The following is a 23,271-nucleotide window of genomic DNA, read 5'->3' as shown; positions in this document are numbered from 1 at the left end:
TGTCATCACTGATGGCTACATGAGAGCACCCAAACATTCTGTGTATTTGTTACACAAGACAGAACACATAGGTGACATATGTCTGATTGAATGTCCCTGCAAATCAATACAGAATCCCCAAGCTCTCATACGTTTGAGGACTTGATTTCTTTTGGTTAAACAACCATCGTCTCCACTTGAAGATTCTGTCATAATGTCCATTTGTGGCTAATTTAAACCCAACTACAGAGAAATTTCTACGATTTGCATGATTTAAGCCCAATCTTTATCAACTCTTTCCATGTAAATTATGTGGTTTGTGTATTTTGACCCTTGCTGTGTTACGCCAGTGAAAATGACTCCTGGTGTTCCCTGCTGCTCTGATAACACAAAGACAATGTGTATAAAAAGGTAACTTTTGCACATTTGTTTAACAAGTCATTGGTGCATATTTTAAGTTTTCTGTCAACATCCCAAGTGAGCAACAGACCTACTACGTAGGTTACACTCCTGACACTGTAGTCTGTGAGTTATTCTGTGATCTTTGCTCTATGTACATGTTTACCAATGTAATAAATCTATGAGTTATAAACCCAAAGGTATCATTTTATGTAAATATGTGAACTTGACACTCACAATTGCAGCTAAAGGCATGCAAAGAATTTATGCTGTTGCAGAAATGGAGACAAAGACAAGGGCTAGCCTACCTATGTAAAGAAAACAGACTATGTGTATATGTACACTCTGTAATAGTGTTTTTATGGATTAGAAAGTTTGCTTTCTTTACATAATTTTGAACAAGAAAAACATCTAGTGATTTGATGTCAATTAAATGTATGGTTCTAAAATAATATCCACTATATGCTAATAATTATCAAGGAGCAGAAATGCAACAGATGCACATTTACTTTTCTTTTTCTGTCTAGTACAGATTAAAGAGTTTCTTTGGGATGTGATGTGTCTTGGCACTACCGGGAGTAATTAATAATCAGATTTTTTTTTTTATTGAGAACAAAAGTAAGAAATAATTTTTAATTTTTAAAAAAAATCGAAATTATGTGAAATATTTGGTCGAATGTGTTTTAACTTTAACTTTTTATGCACCAATTTCACATAGTAATACCTTACTTTAACGTCATTATAGGGTAAATTACAAGCTATAGTAAATCACATAAAAAGGAACAAGTTGTTTAACATTTCACTTAAAGCTAAGTACGGCTCACAATGCATTTACAACATAAAAGTCACGTATTTACTTTGTGTGCGGTCACATACAAAGCAGCTGAAATGGAAGCAAGGTGGAGCTCAATTAAATGTTCTTAGTTACCGTTGCTTAAATAAATAATCTTGTATGTGATTTCTGGTGCGTCACATGCTCGGGTTTGGTTCCTCGACGTCATTTCTGGGAAGCGATAATGGCAACAACAGCGCCGTAAGTTTCTATTTTGCTGTCTCTTCCCCTCCCTATTGATCGACGTAGAAAATTGGCCAATTAAATGCAGTGGCCTCTGAACGATTCGACCAATCAGGTCCTAGCTAGGAGCTGGAACGGAAACTGTGTGACGGGTAACGGCATTTCGGCTCTCGGGTTTCATCCAACGTCTGATACTCAAGAGCCAAAATGGCGCCTGAGGGTCTCTCTCGATAACATATTAGGAGGGAAAAGTGCTGTCCAATTAGAGACAGAACAAGAGGAAAAGAAAGGGGAAATAACATTAACACACCTTCTCCGACTCGGTAGTTGTTTTACTAACATACAGCAGCAGCTGTGGCTCTTTGCGAAGCCTAAAGTGTTTGCTGGCTATGCATTTGTTCTAGCTTAGCTGCTAGTTACTTGGATAATTACGTGGACTGCGACAACTTAACTAAAGGTGAGTAAACATATTGCTACTGCGGTGCTTAACGCGGTTAAAGGTGTTGACATGTCCTCGAAATTCCTGCAGCTCGGGAAATAAACTCGAATCAGTATTAGTGGATTTGTAGCATGTAGTTGCGGTCATTATATGTTACTGTAAAAAGAAGTTGCAGTCAAGTATTACGTATTTTGTGTAATATTTGTATCGTTGTGTGAACCTTCATGCCTCGATGCCTAGACACTTTGCTGCTGTCACTCTTGAATTTCCCTACTGTGGGACAAATAAGTGTAGTAAACTCGCCAGATTGTTCAATACTTTGCACTTTGTTCCCTCGCATGTGACCTACAACTTGTCAGATCTATCTGAAAGCCATTACTGACAGTAATAGATCAGTTGCTTGTTGCTTGTTTTTTCAGCCTGTGTGTTTCTTTGCACGTTGTTGTAACTCCCAGTGAATCTCAGGATGGCCCAGTGGGACAGACTGAGGCAGCTCTCTGCTACTTACTGGCAGCAGCTTCATGAGCTGTATGACAGGGATGGTTTGCCTATGGATGTTCGCCACTACCTCTCGGCTTGGATAGAGAAGCAGGAGTGGTAAGACACTAATACCTGCAATGTTGTTTATTTATTACTACACTGTATCTTGCACATAACTTACTCCCCGTCTGTATGGTGTGTTAATTCTTCTCAGGGAACGAGCAGCTAGGGACTACGGCCTTGCAATGGTGCTGTACCAGGTTCTGCTGGAGAATCTGGATATCCAGCACAGCCGCTTTGTTCAGGAGGAGTCATTCTTACAGCAGCACAACATCAGACGCTATAAACAAAGCTTCCAGGTGTGTAAAAATAAGAACCACCCAGGTATTTGCTTTTCTTTTGAGTTGCTCTGAGTTTTTTTTTATATATATTTGCATTATGTTCAAAGGGAACATTGAGTTCCCATTGACGTCACCTCAAGTGTATTTGGTTGTAAAGATAAGCATTAGCAAAGTAATTAACATTGCAGCTCTAATCACATGCATTATGTTGTTTGCAGTAACGGTTCCTCATTCTTTTTTAAATCCTCACCTGACCTGTGTGTCTTGCAGAGGTATCAAGATGAGCCCTGTGCTTTGGCAAGCACAATCCATTGGTTTCTGGAAAAAGAGAAGGAAATCCTGAACAGTGCCGAGCTGAGTGAACAGGTTTGGGCAACTCGTATTTTACGAATGTATGTTAGTAAAACAACTGTACATGCAACTAAAAGGGGACATACCACACCTGCTGCACAACACAATAATAGAAGTGGCATTCACTGTTTATGTTTCTTTTGATGTATGCCTGACTGAGATCTGTCAGCCTGGTGTTGCACAATGCATTAAATTTCAATATCAATATGCACAACATTGCAGTCTGAATTCAAAGACTGTTTTGATTGCTGCTATTTATTTTGTACTTTTTGCTTGTTGATATTTTTACACTAACACTTTATCACATTGTTGTAGGTTTTCCCAGCCTTTAATTCCACTCCGCTCCTTTGTTTCAGGTGCAGCTTTTGCAAGTTGAGCAGGAAGCCATGGAGACGACCTGTCAGCAGGAGCTTGAACGCAAAATGGCTGGACTGAGGAACGATGTGCAGGTAAAGACAGTGTTATTTTGTGTTGTGACTGATTTGCTCTGTATTGATAAACTATATATCGTGCTCACTGATCTTTTCTAATTTTCTGTCTCGTGCTGAACGTTTTGGCACATAGTGTTTGGAACATGCAATTATATGCCTGGAGGAGCAGCAAGATGAGTTTGATTTTAAATATCAAACCCACAAGATGGAAGGTCAGGACATTAAAGACTCCTAATTCTATTTTCGTTCTCTGACACTGAGTAATACTGTGGTCTGAATCACAGCTTCATGCTCTTTTGTCTTACATGGAAACTTTCAACCCACAATGGAAATTCTCATGCAGCTGTGACAGATGAGGCACAGAAGAATGAACGGATAAAAATGTTTCAGTCTCTAGTCAACAAACTGAATGAGTATAGGAAGGTAGGAAGCTGTTACTATTTACTAATTGTGAACTAGCGATTAAAAGCAGCTTTAATAAAAGAATTCCTAATGTTTTCAGTCTATAAACTTATACTCTGATGCACTCTTCTTGAATTCATTAAAGTCAGATAAAGGTTAGGCACTTATATTTCATCTTATCATGTTTAATTAAGAGCTATTGCTGATTTTAAGGAATCTACAGCACAAGTTATGGGTTTTAGTTCTGGTGGAATCAGCAGTTCAGACCTCAAGAAAAACTTCAAATTGATATCAAACATGAAAAGCCAGATCAGTGTATCTCTGTTTTTCCCTGCATATTGTATAAATGTTTTATTTATCTTGTATATTTAATGTTTAGAGCACTCTAGCAGACTTGAACAAGCTTTTGGACCGGGCTGAAGACCTGATCAATCTGTTGGTGCGGAAAGAGCTGGTGGACTGGCAGAGGAGGCAGCAGAAATCCTGCATCGGCGCTCCAGACAATGTTTGCCTGGATCAGCTGGAAAAATGGCATGCTTTCTCCCCTTATAAATTAAGTTTTATGAATGAGCTATTTCCATCTACAGCTTTTAAGTCTTGATTCTCTTTGTCTTCCAGGTTCACCTGCATGGCAATGTGCCTGTTCCAGGTCCGTGAGTTTCTCAATAAGCTGGACGAGTTAATGGGAAAAATGTCCTATGAAAACGACCCCATAAAGGCCCAAAAACCTGCACTAAATAAGAGAACTGATGCTCTTCTTAAAGACTTACTCAAGAGGTATGCCATTACAAGGCAGTTTGTTTTGTTCTGCTGATATTTGGGGTCGTTTTTTTGTGAAAATCCTCTGATATATATATATTTTTTTATGATACTTCCAAGTTCGTTTGTGGTCGAGACTCAGCCGTCCATGCCTCAGGGAAAGGGCCCCCTGGTTTTGCGTACAAATGTCCAGTTCTCCGTTAAGACAAGGTCAGTGTTGCACCATGTGAAGTGTTTTGAATATTTATACATATTAAAAATATATTTGAGAGTTATTGGTTGTTTTTCAGAGTTGTAATTATAAAGTTGTGCAAAATGGTTTTCTTTGTATTCTGGTTTGCTGAAACAATTTTTGATACTTTCAGATTTTTTCCCCTGAAAACCATATAAACTTAAGCAAGTGCTGCAGGTTCTTTGATAGATGTTCTAGTTTTGAATCCAGAGAAAATTGACAAATTACAAGATTATCTTTATTAATACTTTATACCAGATCAAAAGTTGTGATCAACAATCAGAGCAGAAAATCATCCTAATCCGATCTCTGACCATTTGATTCGTGTATCTCTATAGACTTATGAAACATGCAAATTTACAACTATTTTAATTTTATTGTAACTTATCACATAATAATAATATTAATTCTGAGTGATTTTTTTGTTTGCTGTTTTGTTTCTGTAAATATTACTTAGATCTATCACCTCACTGTTCTGCACTATAAGCTTCAATCTAAGCCGTTCTTTGTTTTGACACTTCAAATCTTAGACTTCTGGTTAAGTTTGCTGAACTGAACCACTCCATGAAAGTGAACGTATCCATGTCAAGGTAAGACATTTTTAATTGGCGCTCACAGAAGTAATCCTCTGCCTTTAGTTTTTTCCTTCATGTGATAACGAATGACTTGTTATTTCCTCTCTCTGGTCGCTGCCCTCGTCTCTGTGTCCTTGAATGTAGGGAGGCTCCTCAGATCAAAGGGTGAGTTTTGTTTCTCTCCAGCCTCAATCTAACAAGAACATCTGGGTAGATTTTTTTTTTTTTTTGTTTCCACTAATGGCGGGTCTGTTTGTAGATATCGGCGCTTCAATGTGCTGGGAACTGCAACCAAAGATTTGAACATGGCTGAGAGTCTTAGTGGAGGCATGGTTGCAGACTTCAGACATCTGGTGGGTATTAATGGTTTGAAAAGACTTTGTGAATGCTAACTAGTTAATATTTCTAAAGCATTTAAGTTTAACACAGTGAGACATCCATGTTTAACAGTAAATGTTGTCAAATTGTCAGAGTAGTCACTGGCAAACTTTCATAGCCAGAACAACTTTAACCTCAAGTGTTTGTTTTTTAGTCTCTGAGGGAGCAGAAGTCTGGAGGGGGTGGAAAAGGAATCAGTGAGGTGAGTTAAATTAAATCAATAAACCCTCAGTTGTTTTTTCGTCATGGGTTTGATCTGATGGTGTGTTCTTGGACAGATTTCTTTGAGTGTTACAGAGGAGCTGCACATCATCTACTTCAACACTGTCTTTGACCTGAAGGGCTTTTCAGTGGAGCTGCAGGTGAGGTTTTTGCTCCTTCTTTTGATTTACATCTCTTAATAACAAACAGCAGAGATGTTAATCATTAGCACAGCCACGACCTGCACTAAACCTGTCCTTTCCTCCCCCCTGCAGGCCTCCTCCCTTCCTGTGGTGATTATATCAAACTCCAGCCAGCAGCAAAGTGCCTGGGCGTCTATCCTCTGGTTCAACATGCTTAGCTTGGATCCAAAGGTGAAAAGTCGCACTCTTTACCTCACACCACTTTGCATATTGCTAACAATGTCAACAATGTTAATATCCACATCTTTGCCCAGGATGTTATGTTCTTCGCCACCGTTCCTGCAGCTCCTTGGCCGCAGTTTGGAGAGATGTTGAGCTGGCAGTTTCTCTCTGCCACAAAACGTGGTCTGGATGATGATCAGCGCAAAATGATTGCACACAAGCTGTTTGGTAAATGCTTGAAAAGTTAATTAAGAAGTTTGTTCTGAGAGAAATGTGTCGTTTGTAATGTATAATTAGGCCTGTCAGGATAATGACTTTTTCTGGAAGATAAATTGTCCCAGAAGTTATTGCAATTCACAATCATTTTGTTTTGAGTTGATTTTCAAGGAATATAAGGGTAATTACATAATAATGCAAGTACTTACATTTCTAACAAACATTTAACACTGGAATCGGAAGACATTTTAAATATCCAAAATAATTAAACAAAACAACAAATAAAATGGACACTGAAATCTCTCTAAACCAAATCGTCCTGCAAAAAAAGGGGCCAGTTGAAATCAGTGCACCAGACTGAAGCCTTTTGTCAGTCCGTCTTTGGTAGAAGGAGAGACATGAGAAAAACAAACATGTAAATGGAAATTATTAGGCTCGTTTTAAATTATCATTAACTTAATTGAAACAAAAATATTTATATACACGATTTAAAAAGACATAGACATGTTTTCCCACAGTCAGACATAATATAACCTAAGATTAATTTAGATTAAATTAAACATTCCCAGTTTTAGATCAGTTACCAAAATTACCTCTGAATGCCAGAAAAAGAAGAGATAATTTTTTTTAGATAGTTTCTTAACTTTCTTGAAATTCAGAGGTTTTATACATTTCCTTGCTATGTGGTGCAATTGCCCTTCAAACTGTATGACCCGGGTGAAATGTTTTAAGTTTCTCTTCCTAAACTTCTCACAATATTTTGTCCAATTCTTATAATCCTCCCTAGTTGGTGTAACTGAGTAACGTTTGTAGGTCTCCAGCTCTCTGTGTTCTCTCTGGGATTAAAAAAGGGCATTTTGATACTAAAAACATTGACTTATCTGTTCTTTGCAGCTGTATCAGTTATTTTCCTAAGGTCTACATGGAAGATCCAGGACAGGAAAACATTTTTATGACCTTAGTTGTGTCAGTAATAGCTACTGTAGCTACGTCTTTAAATACTAGGGAAATAATAAGTTAATATTCTGGTATTTTTTACATCCTTTATTTTCAGCATTATCTTTGTTTTCTTTCAGTCTGAGACTAAACTGCTGGCAAATATAAACTTCTTTGTTGGGGAATAAAGAAGTGAAGTGTAATTCTTAACAGCTTAGATTTGCAGCAACTACATACAGTAAAAATAAAGTACCTTGTGGCTGTCTTAAGGTTTTTTTTTATAGTAGAAAGTAATAAAATACCCACAGGTATTTAAATATGAGCGATACACGGCGCATGACACGTTTAGCTTACCATTAACATCTAATTGCACTGTTATTTTTGGAAAAAACAAAAACAAGACAAAACACAGCATTGTGTTATTTTGTCACATCAAAGTGTTTTTTTCTCGTCCAAGTGAAATCTGTCTCCCAAACGTTATCCAGCTCCATGACTTCATGAAATAAGCATTTGCCCCTGCAGCCTTTTTGTCCTCTGTTAAATAAGTCAGTTCAATAAGCCATGCATCAGTGCTCATCTGAAGCTGTAATTTTGTCATTTAAAGACATTAAAATGTCTAGTGGGCGGGCTTATGTTTTTCACGTAGCTGTCTGCAGAAGACTGTAAAAACCTGCCTAGACTTCCACAGGAATTCATAATGATAAGGGTTGTGCAGCACAGTTCAGTGTTTTTGGCTTCAGACATGTTTTCTAAGAGCTAGTGGACCTGAATGGACATGAATAATGCAGCTTTCTCTCTGTGCTCTGCCAGGGAAGCAGCAGAACTACGACATCTGCCAAGTGACATGGTCAAAGTTTTCAAAGGTGAGAATGGAAAGTAGATAATTTGTTGCAAAATAATGTTTTACAATGTTCAACGTCACCATTTAATGCAACATTTGCATTTATGCACCTAAACTCTAATTTGTCTTTCATTTTTTCCTGTATAATCATAGTTAGTGTGCACATTTGGAAATGTTAGGAACGTTTTACATTTACACAACTTGTATTATTATTCTGTTATATTGATCATTTTTGTATAATTTTTTTTTTCTGTTAATTTCAGGAAAATGGTCCTGACACTTTCTGGGTGTGGTTTGATGGCATCCTGGCGATGGTGAAATCCTACCTGGAGAACATCTGGAGGGAAGGGTGAGTTGCTCTGGATTTCATACCCCACAGCAACATTGGCCTCACATATGGCCCAACCATTTAACACTGTTATAGTACGGTGATTTCATCATGCATTTATGAATCATTAAAGTGTGTTTATCGTGAAACATTTAGCAATATTTCTACAAACTTAACTGCTAACATTTTAAAGTATCCCACTTACATATATGTGTGGGATTTTACAGGACAAATTAACACAAACTAGCACACTGAGTTACAGTGGAAGCAAAATGATATGTAGTTCGCAAATTATTTTACACAAAAAATCTGAAAAATGTGGCATGCATTGGTATAAAGCCTCAGATTGTATTTTACCACAAGCTTTGAATCGACACTATGTGTGGTGGGGAAAGGCTGAATATTAGCTGAGCTAAGAGTGGAAATTCAAACCTTAAAAATACAGTAGAGATGCAAAGGCATCGTTTAAATTAAAGGTTTAAACGATGCCATTGCCACTTGAAATGATGAAAATGATTTTAAAGATTAGAATCAGAGAAACTTTACTCAGGTAAATGTTTGAGTAAAACAAACGTTGTTCTTTTAATCTACTGACATGTCTCCGAAATTCCAAGCTAAAATTTAGTATTTATTTGCAGACAATGAGAAATGGTCAAAATAAAATGATGCAGTGCTTTCAGACCTCAAATAATGCAAAGAAAACTTCATTTAGGAACAACAAAACTAATGTTTTAACTCAGGAAGAGTTCAGAAATCAGTATTTTGTGGAAAAACCAGGAGGTTTTCAATCGGGTTCAGTCCAGAGGGCTCTTAATTTTTTTCCCAGATTTATATGTATATATATAAAAGATGAGGGGGTGTTGAATATAAATTCATGGTACATTTTTTTCAGATGTTTATTTTCAGAGTTTGATTCCCTTTCACAATTACACAATTTGCATAAATCCTTTCTTATAGAATCCCAATGAAAAACACAACACTTCATGCTGTGTAGATATGTTTAGAAGTTCTGTAAAGTATGTGGCTGTTTGGTATTTATTTTGAAACATACAATACAAAATGTTATACAAAACAACCAGAATTTTGCAGATATGGGATTTTCTTAAAATCAGTTTTCAAACGTTTTAGATCAGGGGTCCCCAAACTACGGCCCACGGGCCGGATCCAGCCCGCCTCCTCATTTGGTCCGGCCCCCTGAACAATACCAGAGAGCATTCAGTGTATTTTTTTCATATATATGTGGATTTTTCTTCAACCACCAGGGGGGCTCTTGAGCAGATATGAAACTTAGTTTCCCTCAATGGAATATATACCAGTCACCGTTTCGCTCACGGTTTTTTTCCATTTGCATTCTGGGTAAAAATCTATCTACAAACGCGAATATGTCGTTGGCAGTAATCCAGCTCCCTGCCCCCCAATAGAAGTTTTCTAACGTTTCTTTCTCGAAAAACTAAGACCGGCCCCCGACCAGAAAAGGGAACTGTTATGTGGCCCTCGCAGGAAAAAGTTTGGGGACCCCTGTTTTAGATAAATGGCCTCTAGGACGAACGTGATCTAGTTTGGTTTTCTGAATTAATAATAATAATAATAATAATAATAATAATAATAATAATACATTTTATTTGTAGGCGCCTTTCTTCACAATCAAGGTCACCTTACATAATTCAACATAAAAACAAACACAAAAGAGTAAGAGTAAAGTGTTTTTTTTCTGTCTTTCTACATGCAGCCTCATTATGGGTTTTGTGAGCAGAGGAAAAGAAAAACTGCTTCTCAAGAAGAAGAAAAGAGGCACTTTCTTGTTGCGCTTCAGTGAAAGTGTGGTGGGAGGAATCACCTTCTCCTGGGTGGAAATGGACTCAACTGGTTCGACATTTTTTTTATTTCACAATACATTCAACACCAATGAAAGCTGTTTTATTACTCTTTCTATTTTATCACTCTTGTATCGTTGTCATTAATTGTAGGTGAGCCTTATATAAAAACGGTCCAGCCCTTCACAAAAACTGACCTTTGCCAGATCCCATTCCACGAAATCATCAGGAATTTCCAGATTTTGGAAGCCGAAAACATCCCGGAAAATCCTCTACTTTTCCTGTATCCCGACACTCCAAAAGATAAAGCTTTTGGAAAGTGGTACACTGACAAGACTGGAGGTATGGGTTTCACATGCCTCTGCAAAGTTTAATTTACACCCAAATGTTCTTTACACTGCAAAAAACACAAAATCCTACCAAGTACTATTGGACTAGTTTCTAGTGCAAATGTCTTAGAACATTTGAAATAAAACAAAACAAACTTTCAAGTAACGTTTCATCAAGAGATCTGAGCTTGTTTTAAGTCACTAATTCCTTAATATTGATGAAAATTCACTTCTTTCATTGACAGACAATTTTGCTTATAACATGGGAAAAATGTCTTGTTTCAAGTAAAGTTATCTGCCAATTCAGCTAGTACTTTTTCGTCAATATTAATGAATTATTGATTTAAAAGAAGCCTCTTTATGTTGCTGAAAGGTTTCTTGCAAGTTAGCTTTGTCTTATTTCAAGTGTGCTAAAATTAGACTAAAATTACTTGGTAAGGTTTTGCAGTGTAGATATTTTTACATGTTATTGTGGCCAAACGCATAAAATTGAATGTTTTCTCTGAATTTTTCAGCTGACAATCCTTACATGAAGTACATCAAAACCAAGCTGATGTTTGTTTCTAAAGAGTAAGTGTTTTTCTTTTCTTGAATGAGGCTGGCTTGCATTGGTTTGTCAAAAAAAAAAAAAAGCAAAAAAAAAAAACCCCAACCCTATTATTCCCTTTTATAACAGAAAAAAAAACACAAAAGAAATAGTTTACCCACTTAATTTTTTAATAATATGAGCTACTGGTTGTAATGGCTGTTTGTCATTGGTCATGTAGGAACTCACTGGAAGCTAGGTCACCCATGTCCTGTGACATGACACAGGGCGATTGCCTGGAGCCAATGAATGGCCTGTATGGAGAGGCAGCTGGTGAGTCCTGGCTCTCCTTGCTGTCAAATCCAGCTGAAAACCTTCAAACCAATCAACCCCATCATCAGAGAGCTCTGTCACTGCTTTAGTCTGCTTTAGCACTGTCAAACTAAAGCTAAACTGCTTTAGTTTGACTTTGTGGTGTTTGGGAGCGGTGGGGAGCATGCACTAAGTGATGGCTGTGATACCGCTGAGCATGTCTCCCGTTGTGGGACGTTTCTTCTGCATGCTCATGCCTGTTGTCCTCTGCTCTCACAAAACCTCTCGGGTGTCTGGGTTACATGAGATGGTTACTAACATGTTCATTCAGTCTGGCTGCATTTAGGTTTTGCTTTTTGCATTTCACTTCATGAAAGTAAAATCTGCATTTCATCCAAAAGAGTGGGGATTAATTGGGAAAACTAAAGATATTTTAGTCTTTTTTTTTTAGCATAATGAAGCAGTGAACCAGGTATTGAGTTAGAAAAATGATTATGTGATAACTAAAACTAATAGTATACTTCTAATTGTTTTTTTTTTTGTTTTTTTTCAGAATTATGTTAAACACTCATACTTGTTTCCATGTAGTGTTAAGTTGTTTGAAAGGACCAATGTGCGACACCTTCCTAAAATAAAGGCCTATGAAAAAAAAAAAAACTGGTCCAAAGTCCTGCTTTCAGATGACTGCAAGGTTTAAATTTAATTTAGAAATCGATGTGCGAGAGTCTGGAGGAACAGTGGAGAGTGGCACAGAATCCACATTGCTTGATTTTCAGCATTAAGTTTCCAGACAGTGATGGTTTGGGGAGCTGGTGTTGGTCCACTGGGTTTTCTGAAGACCACAGTCAGAGCAACTGTCCAGCAAGACATTTTAGCGAACGTCATGCTTCCTTCTGCTGAGAAGCTTTACGGAGTTTCTGATTTCATTTTCCAGCAGGACTTGGCACCAGCCCGTACCGCCAAATTCCTGCTCTAATTACCAGAATAGTACGATGAATGATAGACTGGTTTGACCTAATCTGCATTCCAAATCTGTGAAGTGTTGCCAAGAAGAAGATATGAGGTGGCAGATCAGACAACACAGGCCAGCCGAAGGCGGTGTCAAACCAGCCAGGGCTTCCTTAACAGACCCAGCAGTGGCAAAGCTCGTCACCTCCATGCCATGCTGCATTAATGCAGTAATTCATGCAAAAGCTATTGAGTCTATACAGTGGAGTAAACAGACAAACTTTTCAGAAAGCTTTTATTTATTTTATATAATCCTTTTTTTAATGCTTTGATTTCAGAGGAACTGAATTTTTGCTTTTCATTAGCTGGAAGTGATAATCATTAAAGTTAACAGTTATTAAACCCCGAGGAAAAATGCCTCGGGGTTTAATAAAATAATGAATGGCTTGGTTTCACCTTTTCAACTGAAGTACTTCTTATTTACTGCGTCTTTACTTCCTCAAATCTTCTGTTTTGAGTTTTATTAACATACTTGTTTATGCCTTGCTGCTGCTGTATTACCTGAACTACAGGTGATAAATTATACTTGGTTCAACTTCTTCTCTCCTGTTCTTTCATGCTGAATCAGTCCTTCTTTTTTTATTTTGTGCACATGACCAAATACCATTTTGTATCACTCTCACTTCCCCTTTAAAATCAGAGTCATAACGACCCAAATGCAGCCACAGCAACCAAAATCAAAGCAATAACTTTCTCTTTCCTGGCTTTTCTTCCCGCCTAGAACAAGAGGATGAGCCTCGTCTTCTGCAGTCACAGCTGGAAACCTTTCAGGATCCCATGCTGAGCAGCTCCTCTCTTGACCCCTTGGACAACAATTATCTGTTGTACCCGAACCTCACTGATTCTGACTTCATACAGCAGCAGCCCGACCAATTCCTGGCTGATTTCAACAACCTTTTAGCACCCAGCCTCCTGCCTGCACAAATTTGCGGAGGCATTTTCCAGTAGATCTGTGTATGCCGGCCATAACTTTACTAATATGCTGACCCCTATTTGCAAAATCCTTATATAGAACTGTTATGCAGTGAACAAGCTGAATATAAAACACAACAGCTCATTGACTTTCCTATCATGTGGGTAAGTTGTTGTCAATCTTCTCCGCCCGTTAATATTTATGCAAACAAAACGTCAAAGACTGAAGGAGCTGGTTTTAAACCTGGAATTGTATCAACTCATTTTTTAAAGATCAGGAGCAGAAAAAATATTTAATGGTGGGAGGTATTGTATGAAGCACTTTGAAGATCCCTTCATCTTGAAAATGTGGCTCTTAAATTATTTTTGTTGGGTTCAAACTTGTACTTTTTTAATTGTTATGTTTTTAGCTGGAAGTACACAAACCCTGTGAAGAATTGTCCTAGAACAAGGCACTCCTTTGATTATTTTTGGTAAAACTTTATTTGAAGGGGGTTGAATAAGACTGACATGACACCGTCATAAACATGACATAACACCTGTCATGAACATGAATAAGCCTTCATGAATATTTATGACTGTTGTCATAAAGCGTCATTCGGTAAATTATGACACTTAATATGAAGTTGACATTATTCAAAATGTCTTTGTTATGACAACTTGACATTAACCAAGAAATCATTACTGATATAAATTTGTTATAAAAGTATTACTGATTGCACTTTAAAAATTAGGTAACTTTATGTTATTAAAGGTAAAGTTTGAACAGTAATGATTTATTTGTTAATTTCAAGTTGTCATAACAAAGACATTTTGAATAATGTCAACTTTGTATTAAAAGTGTCATAATTTACCGAATGACGCTTTATGACAACAGTCATAAATATTCATGAAGGTTTATTCATGTTCATGACAGGTGTTATGTCAAGTTTATGAAAGTGTCATGTCAGTCTTATTCAAGCCCCTTCAAATAAAGTGTTACCTTATTTTTATATAGTCTATTTGAATTCACTCAATTTAATCAACATAATCTCAGTGAAAGTGTAGTAAAAATTCACCCTTTTTTCTTGTTTTACCTTTAACATGTTGTTTTCCCAAAGCTTGGCTCTTCCTTTCTGCATTTATAACATTTATTTACCTGTATAAACTCTTTTTGCATATATTTTCTACTCTTGCACTTTCAAATAGTTTGTCATTTTTGGTAAAAAGTCTGTTTTACTGTAGTACTCTATTTAATCTCAGTCTTTATATTTCTCGGTGAAATGTGAATTGTTTCTAATCAGCTGTCTTTTTTCAGATTTAAATCCAGTTGTTCTATACACTGTTGTACTTCTTCTGGAGAGTTTAATTCACTTGGTTTATGTAATAAAGCTTGTTGAAAGGAAACAATTTGATTTGTCTCACGTCTTGATTTACAGACTGAACAAGTTATTTATGATCACAGATCATACATATTTACTTAGCATAACATAAAAATAAAAAATATCCATCTGGTTAAAAGAATATTCTGCTTAAATGTTTTGGTATAGATGTGGACAAAGTTGTCGGCGTAACTATTAAAGACGTGCAGATGATCTTAAACTCACGGTTAATTTTTCTAACGTAATCTCACATTGAATAATTTTCAAAAACCTGCATTCAGGATTCAGATGAAGTCCTAATGAGTTTTTCTAGAATTTATAATTTGCATTACATTAAGGTTCTCAATCCGTTTGCACAATAAACAAGACAGAAAGTCATGGATTACTAATTAAAACTTGAACAGACAATACATTTATGAGTGCTTCAGTTACATTATTTTTTTTTCTTGAGATTGATAGGAACATTTATCTCACAGGGAATTTTGAAAAAACAAAATATTAATGTGACTTTTTTTTTTTTATCCCCTGCCTAATAAATGTATATTGCCTAGTATAATACTCCTTAATTCTACTTCTGTGTCAGGTTCAAACAGACTTGTAGTGTCACATAATTAGTCTGTAGAAAAATTACATTATTCAAAATTAAAATAAGAAAATGTTAAAAACTCTGAATTTTAAATACAATTAGATTGCTTCCTTACGGATACTAAAAGAAGACTCAAATCTTGTACTTGGTAACACATTTCCATCTAATCGAGCAGTGCTAAGAAACAATAGCCTTTGTTCACCTTTTTGTTATTTGCACATCTTGTTGCTTCAGGCTTAAAGTGGAAGTTCACCAAAACTTTCCTGTTTTGAAATGTGTAGCAGTAATCTAGTTTATTGCACATAAGGAGTCTCGAAAAGACCAAAGTTGAAACTGGGGCTGCATGTGATAGATGTTTTATCATCTCTCAATAATAAATACAAAAAAGGCAAAACCATTTCTAGATAATCCAGGGTCTAAATGTCAAATTCTTGATCTTTTCTTAGTGGATCGCTGTTTGAAGGCTGTTCACGTGTGGATAACATGAAAAAATGCACATTTTTGAAGTAGTTTATGACACCATACTTTTTACTTTCTTAGATATGTCTTTCAGTCTTTTCATTTTAGGTTTTAAAAGTCCCAGAATTGACACATAATTTGTGTCTGTTTGATGAAATCATTTTACAATAGTAAATTTGATGTTCTGATCAAATTACTCAGTACAAATCAGACAATAGAATAATTCATCACACTGTTAAACATATTGGAAATATCACTCAACTAAGGACTGATAATGGTTTAAATTTTAAAAGTATTTTATATTGACAGGAAATTAAAGTTTAAATGCTCTGATCGTTGGGTAGATCTGAAGTGACAACTAATTATTGTACATTTAGTGTTGAAAATACTTAAACAAGTTGATTTTTTTGCTCTAAAAATGTATTTTTGTTAAAAGACTGCAGCTTTGTTTCTTTAGCTTTTTTTTAAAAACCCTGTCATATTTTATGTAAATCAGTTCGGTTGTAAGTTACAGTTCGTAGTTTTTCATTTTGTGAGACCTGGATGCAGTACCTCACAGAGACATGCAGGGAGGGTAGTGGACCCAACATCTGAGTCCAGAGGTTTAGATCAACAGGCTCAATGAATTTCAATAATATTAATATCCTATAGACATAAGTGTGACAATGCTCAGAGAGCTGAGCATGTCGGCCTAAACTCTGTGTTTAAAAGATAAAAAGTCAGCAAAATATCATTAAGCTAGATAATTACATTATTTCAGTGTGGAGTTCTTAACTTGTACCAACAGATGCTTAAGTTTATAAACGTTTTTTTCCTTTTTTTTGTTGCCGTCACAGTCAAAGTTTTTGTTGTTCAAATAGACGGCCGATCAACTAGAATAATCTAGATAATTATTTATTAAAGTGAGAGACGTTACAGGAACATGCAACGCAAAGACTCACTGTCAGCATATTGTCTTTTTGCTACTACCTCAAAAGTTTGAGAAGGATAAAATATTAGGTCACTTTATTTATGTTATTTTTTTGCTTTTACTCAATATTATTGATAATTAGGCAGATATTTCAAAAAACTTGAGATGACGTGTCAAAAACTTGATAAGGATGTTTAAAGTAACCTTGAATATGTTTCAGAGTGGATGTTATCATTTTTGCATGAATGTTTATGTTTTCTTACAGAGGTCATCACTGTGTGCATGAATCACTTAGTCAACAGACAGAAGTAAATTACAGATGAAAGAGTGTCTAAGTATTACCTTTATGAGTCACATAGTGGCTTGCTGCTGTTAAAGTGTTTTAAACAAAACTGGGTCAAGAAAACAGCCATAGACAACGTCGTCTGTGTTCTCAGATGGAGGCTTCAACAGATCGCTAGCATGTCTGCACATGCATATTCTACCCATTTTATATCATCATAAAGGCCAAATCACCTGAGCCCTGAGCTTTAGTCATGCTTTGTCAGCACAAGTGAGACAGTCTTGAGACAGAGCAAGTTCCTGAATTATTGGAGTGTTGTGCCAGCTGGGACTGTCCTGACATATATAGTTAAGCAACGATGGCTCTTTCTGGTGTGATGTAATGGACATTTCCACAAGCCGTAATGACAAAGCACCCTGCTTTTCCTTCTTATCCTGAATGACGTCACGACACAGGCAACCTCTTAAAAAAAATACAATTTATTACACAACAAACAACATATAGTGGTGTACAAAGGTATCTGCACATTGAATTGTAAAGTGTGACCTAAATTTATACTTCAAAATAGATGTAAATATCTATGAGATATAAGAATGTAAGTGAAGGAGCTGTGATTTAAAATCAGCTTTTTTTCTTTTTTTTGTTTTACTTGATCAAACGAACTCCCATCCAGAACCGCAAAGCATTGTGGGAGATGTGGGCAGAGAAAAGACTACCAACCTCTCAAAGTTGGTGGAATCAACTAACTCGTTCATTGGTTACCTAGGAACAACCTGCTGGGCAGCCAGCAGTTTCAAATTCTTTCCAACTTTGGTTCCCTAGCAACAACTTGGCGCAGTAGGAGTTTAAGGTTTCTCATAACTGCTTAATAATAAAAACCAATGGCGTAGAGCAGAAAGTGCGGATAAAACAGGAAAGGTCATGCCACCGCTTTGACAGCATTTCAGATATTTAAAACAAAAAATGTATTAATAATTATCTGCATTGATAATTATCGACTTCATAAGTTTTTTTTCAGTCATGTAAGTCCAGTCCTAATAAACACAATAACAAGTCAACACTGGTAGCTTTCAGAGGATGTTTTCCCTGAGAGAAAGAGCCCTGTTGCATGAACCAGAGAAGACATGAAACCAGGAAGCCTGAAATGGACACTGTGGACCCGTGGATCAGTCAAAGTAGGCTCTATGGTTTGCAGCTGCAGAAGCGGGTGAAAGGAGCAGCAGCTCGGCTGAGCAGCTCGCTGTAGCCCTGCCGAAACTGTCTGTTCATGAGCGCGTACAGAATAGGGTTAATGCAGCTGTTGATCCAGGTGAGGTTGGCACAGAACATGTGCAACATCTGCGGGGCGCGGCTTTCCTTGTCCGCTATGTTTAGTAGCATAAATGGGACAAAGCAGCACACAAAGCAGAGAAAAACGGCAAAACACATACGGGTCACACGTTTGAATTCATTATCATCTGGAGTCGCAGACTGTGAAACAGGAGCAGCGCTGTGGGTCTCTAGCTTGTCGTCTGATGACTTTAAGGGTAGAGCTGAGCTCTGAGGTGGGAGGATAGCCTTTTCGATATCATGTGTGCTTTGGTCTGGTTCTGCTTGGCTGCTAATCTCTGAGCTACATGTCTTCCCCACACCACTTTCCACTCCGCTATCGTCCGTCCCTTGAGCTGAAGGAGCAGATTTCTTCCTAGAAGAGCGTTTACTCAGCCTGTAGCGGAGCAGGGCTTTTGATGCAACCCTGACTTTTCTGTAGATGAGCATGTAGAAGACTCCAACACATCCTAGACCGATGAAGAAATAGAGGAAAAGCAGGATGGTGGAGTAGGGGCGGCCTTTGGTACGATGGAAGCTGCATGTGCACACCTGAGGCACAAACACGTAAACAGACCAGAGCGGGGCGAAGCTGGCCAGACCCAGACCCCAAGCTGAGACCACAAGTAAAGTAAGTCCAAGGTTGGAAAACACGCGGTTGAAAACGGCTCTTTTAGCAACCAGGAGGTATCGGCTCACCGCCACCAGGCAGAGGGTGATGATGGAGACGGAGTTGGAGAGGAAGAGGAGCAGTCCGAAGATCTGGCACCAGACCTGACCGGTACGCCATCTGAGGTACAGGTAGGAGTCTACAGAGATGGGCTGCAGGATGGTGCAGTAAAGAAGGTCAGCCACCGCCAGGTTAACGATGAGCACGTTGAAGCGAGTCTGGAGACGGGAGTCCAGGGCGAAGGCCAGGACGGTCATCAGGTTCCCCACAGTTCCAGCGATGGTCACAAAACATCCCCACACCACGGCAAAGTACCGGTACTCCACCACCGAGGAGCTGTAGCAGGAGAAGTTACTGTCCTCCATTTGGTTTGTGTAGTTCATCTTTATGCTGTGGAAATAATAGAGAAGTTGGTTTCCTTTGACTGACCTCACAGCAGGTTACTGGTTTGTCTGAGAAGGAAGTTATATAGCAGGTAGACAAAATAAGTTCGCCACTTCCCTCTGCTGCTCTGCCTGAAACCACTGGTGCAGGTTTTAGCTTTGACAAAACTTTGGTTTCTTTTTAGCTGAGTGGAGGAACATAGACTTGTGATTTTGTTGCATAATGTAAAATATTTACATAAATGTGGTTCATAATTTACAGCAGAAGAGACTATTGGCTTTTTCTACACTTTTATAATACGACCAAGAACTATATATATGTCATGAACAGACAGTTATAGACCAATCCTGGAATAAAACTACTTACTAATAGAGGAGTTTAGATCAGTGTGTGAAAATATATCTGAATATATTTAAGATTTGAAAGTCGATGTCTCCCTCTAATCTGATTGAGTGAACTAATTTTCAAAAATCTCACTCTCTAAAATTGCTTATTTGGTGGAACCAAACCCCAAAAGATCTACAGCTATCATCACAACAACAGCTGGCTCTACAAAGGATTCACTCAGGGGAGCTGAATACAAAAGAATGCAACATTTGTTTTAGATTTATATCTGTAATATCGTTGAAAACCATGCAGCATTTGCCTTCCCCTTTAAAACTATTCACTGTTTTCACTTAGGACTAGACATTTGAGGTTATTACTCAGCAAAATGTGGAAAAGAATACTTTGTAAGCACTGTATATTTGCAGTAAAATACATACTAAAACACACAGGATGCAATGCATGTTACACTGAACGGTCTCCAATATAATTTGAAAAGTTTAAATGACATCTGTGGTTAATAAAACCAACAATATCATCATTTGCACCGAATGATGATGAATAGATCGCATAGACACCCTGAAGGAAAGGAGTGGAGATGATCACAACACAAACGTCTCTACATAAATAAAAGTACTTTATCTTATTAAAATTCCCTCCAACTAGTGAACAAATAAACCTTGAACTCAACCACAAAGTCAATGAAAGCGTAATGGTTTTACAATTACAACTTCAGCGTTCTTGAAAAAGAGCATTGAAATAAAACATTCTGTAAACATCACACCTATGTTTTCCTTCTCAATCAGTGAAATGCATTTAATAATAAACACAGAAAACCGCCTGATTTGTTGATAATGAGGCACCTGACCTAAATATGATGGAAAATTAAGCATATTGAAAGGAAATGAGACGCAGCTCTTACCTGCTCTGTCTGTCTTGTAGTTGCTGTGTCTGTTAGTGATTCTTCAGCTCTTCTGACTGGCTGCGTGTTTCTCTTCCTGCTGAAATCACCGCTCTTGTGGATCCTCTTTATTAGGCTGCGATGCTGCAATACGCTTGGTTTTTTTTTGCTGCAGGCGGAAATTCTTGTCTTCTCAAGCAGAACCTTGAAATAACTTAACGTAGACCTGAATACCTTAATGAAAAAACAGAAGATTAGTAAGAGGGATCCTATCTGAGAAAAGAAATCCTCAGATGGTTAATGTTTCAAAGCCTTTATAACCCCTGAAACTCACACCCTAAACTACAGTCCAAAGTAAAACACAAATCATGTTATGGTGGCACTTCACAGACAAGATGAGGAGCAAAACTGTAAATCCAGAAAACATGTAATCATTGAGCATTAAAACATGTTTCTGATCATGAGTTTTAAGTAGTTATGACACTCAGTCCAGCCCATTTTAACTTTAACTAGGACTTTTTACAGGAAGCCACTGGGAACTTCTGCCAATAACTTTAGATTCACATTTTTTATTCTTTCCACTTAAGCTACAAAATTACTTTTGCAATGAAAAATAAATAAAAGTAAAAAGGAAGCATTTATATAAAAGAGAAACTGTATGTTTAGATTTTAAGTTTCATGCAGAAAAATAGTATAATTCTGCTTTCTTTGAATTTCTGGTTGACCATGTAAGGACAAAGTTTACAGAAAGAGCTGTTCTGCTTCACTAAGCAAGAAGTTTATCATTTTAATGACTAGTGTTACAGGTTCTTGGTACACTATGGACAGGTCTCCCTTACAAAACTATCTGTTGAGCCTCAGCTTAGCTAAAGTAGGACTTGGATTAGCTCTTCTAACTCTGGCTTTGCTGACAGCCGTTCCTTCCTGTTAACCCTTTGTGTCCTAAGTTTCAAATGTCCGTCTGCTTATTTTTTGCTTATTTTAATTGTATGCAGTTCTTTAAATGCCCTGTGAGTAAATATATATTTGCTCATTTATCCATAACAGCAGGAATTTTCAATATCTAGCAAGTTGTTTCCAGAAACTGTTGGAATTTTTCAGATAGCGCAACGTGTGGCAGAATAACGGTACTGCAGCTTTGGCTGGACCGTTGCCGCTATGTTTAGGACTTAAAAGGCAGTCAGTCATTCCTTTCTGTTGAAACCACACATGCTTCCTGAGTAGAAGTGTTTGTTTAAAGGTCAATGACTCAGTTCAATCAGCTGGACGTCTATTGATAGATCAATTCTTCTAGTGACATAATCGTGTTATTAAATAGTTACGTTTCCTATGTGCCTTGAGATAATTGTTGTGAATTGGCATCATGTAAACGAAATGAACTGAAGGGAGCTAAAAGGTGACGTGATTCACTGACCCACCCGTTTGTTCTGTGAGTCACTGTCAGTCATTCCCTCCTGAAGGTGCGTCTTTAGGAGAGCAATGCATGAAGAGTTTTCACACCTTGGTTCAAGGTGTTTCCCCCGTCTTTGAGACGTAGACAAACTGCAGAGTCCTGATATGTATGTAGCTGCTGTGCAGTTTAAAAATGTGGAGGTCAGAAAATTCCCAAGATGCATCTACACCACCAAGCTTCAGATTCCCAAAAACTCCAACGTAAGAAGACCAGGAGTCTTCCACAAAATCACTTGCTGTTCATGTTGTGGATGAATCAAAGTCTAGACACCATAATTTAACTCTGACAGCTTGTTTTTTTTGTTTTCAATAATTGTTATAATTAAACTCTGACCTCAAAAAGGCTTTTGAACTCTTGGCATGGAATAACTTAGCAAAGACCCAACATTTGTAAATGTTTTTCCATTTTGTCTGAAGTAGACCATCACACATAAACTTGGTAAGTCCAACTCAGCTACTTCACAATACAGAAGTGACCCAACAAGAGGAAATGATTAAAGGCTTTTTTTTCAACTTTAGCTCTAAATTTAGGATGAGAGAAATTAAAACATGTCATTAAAATATAAAATATAAGTTATTTGTGTGTTCCCCTTTAGCCTTTAATACTAGAAAATAATAATATTAGATAGTTGATCAAACCTTACTGATTTACAGTCTCAAAAAAAAAATAGATGTACACAGAAACTAGGATCGTTAAACTGGAAATTAAATTAATAAAACACTTAAAATCCATACAAGTCAACGTACCAAGCCTGTTTTATTTAGCAAAGAGAGGTGAGGAGTGATGAGGGAAAAAGAGACAGAATCAGAGATTAGGAGTAAACATTCAGGACAAGATCTCAAAACTACGGTAAAATAAAATCTGAAGTACATGTTGATTTTTGTTTTCAATGATGGAGTTCCAAATAATTGTTATAATTATACCCAAAATACTTTACACGTCAAAGAGCACAAATTTATATCAAATGGAGACCAAACAGATGAAATCTGACTGCACACATTTCAGGTTTAGACTGGTTATTATAAACTACAAGACCTTCCTGTTTCTGTCACTGTGTGGTTAA

At 37.2% G+C, this 23,271-nt stretch overlaps 2 protein-coding genes across 4 annotated transcripts in view; one reads left to right on the top strand and one right to left on the bottom strand.

The window, feature by feature from the left end:
- Positions 1-1,605: 1,605 nt before the first annotated feature.
- stat2 (signal transducer and activator of transcription 2) lies at positions 1,606-14,031 on the top strand. 2 transcript variants are annotated; one of them, XM_015043920.1, is made up of 25 exons: positions 1,606-1,850; positions 2,252-2,429; positions 2,527-2,671; positions 2,924-3,019; positions 3,361-3,453; positions 3,569-3,647; positions 3,779-3,858; positions 4,217-4,368; positions 4,456-4,614; positions 4,717-4,806; positions 5,359-5,418; positions 5,548-5,568; positions 5,663-5,756; positions 5,936-5,983; positions 6,060-6,143; positions 6,258-6,356; positions 6,440-6,575; positions 8,310-8,362; positions 8,604-8,689; positions 10,398-10,534; positions 10,636-10,824; positions 11,327-11,381; positions 11,579-11,670; positions 13,379-13,619; positions 13,691-14,031. In XM_015043920.1, exons 2-24 carry the CDS (start codon positions 2,299-2,301, stop codon positions 13,603-13,605), a joined length of 2,406 nt encoding a protein of 801 aa, XP_014899406.1. In that variant the 5' UTR covers positions 1,606-1,850; positions 2,252-2,298; the 3' UTR covers positions 13,606-13,619; positions 13,691-14,031. The 2 variants fall into 2 exon arrangements, with proteins under 2 accessions (XP_014899406.1, XP_014899405.1); XM_015043919.1 differs by having other exon boundaries at positions 1,607-1,850; positions 2,288-2,429.
- Positions 14,032-17,639: 3,608 nt separating this feature from the next.
- LOC106954436 (G-protein coupled receptor 84-like) overlaps positions 17,640-23,271 on the bottom strand; it is a 27,798-nt gene continuing 22,166 nt past the window's right edge. The window contains exons 2-3 of one of the 2 annotated variants that reach the window (XM_015043917.1): positions 20,777-20,981; positions 17,640-19,536 (exon numbers count right to left, since the gene is read on the bottom strand). In XM_015043917.1, coding sequence (XP_014899403.1) covers positions 18,351-19,529 — 1,179 coding nt within the window. In that variant the 5' untranslated portion in view covers positions 19,530-19,536; positions 20,777-20,981 and the 3' untranslated portion in view covers positions 17,640-18,350. The remainder of the gene's footprint in view (positions 19,537-20,776; positions 20,982-23,271) is intronic. The other variant, XM_015043918.1, reaches the window with a different exon arrangement.

Source organism: Poecilia latipinna, unplaced genomic scaffold, assembly GCF_001443285.1.
Source record: "Poecilia latipinna isolate Pla-1442-1.1 unplaced genomic scaffold, P_latipinna-1.0 Scaffold656, whole genome shotgun sequence".
Taxonomy (NCBI): domain Eukaryota; kingdom Metazoa; phylum Chordata; class Actinopteri; order Cyprinodontiformes; family Poeciliidae; genus Poecilia; species Poecilia latipinna.
This window is presented reverse-complemented; position numbering and strand designations above follow the sequence as displayed.

Coding starts and splice junctions, on each gene's coding strand:
- stat2 (XM_015043920.1), top strand. CDS start 2,299: ATGGCCCAGTGGGACAGACTGAGGCAGCTCTCTGCTACTTACTGGCAG. Junction 2,430..2,526: donor TGGATAGAGAAGCAGGAGTG/GTAAGACACTAA, acceptor AATTCTTCTCAG/GGAACGAGCAGCTAGGGACT. Junction 6,357..6,439: donor TGCTTAGCTTGGATCCAAAG/GTGAAAAGTCGC, acceptor ATCTTTGCCCAG/GATGTTATGTTCTTCGCCAC.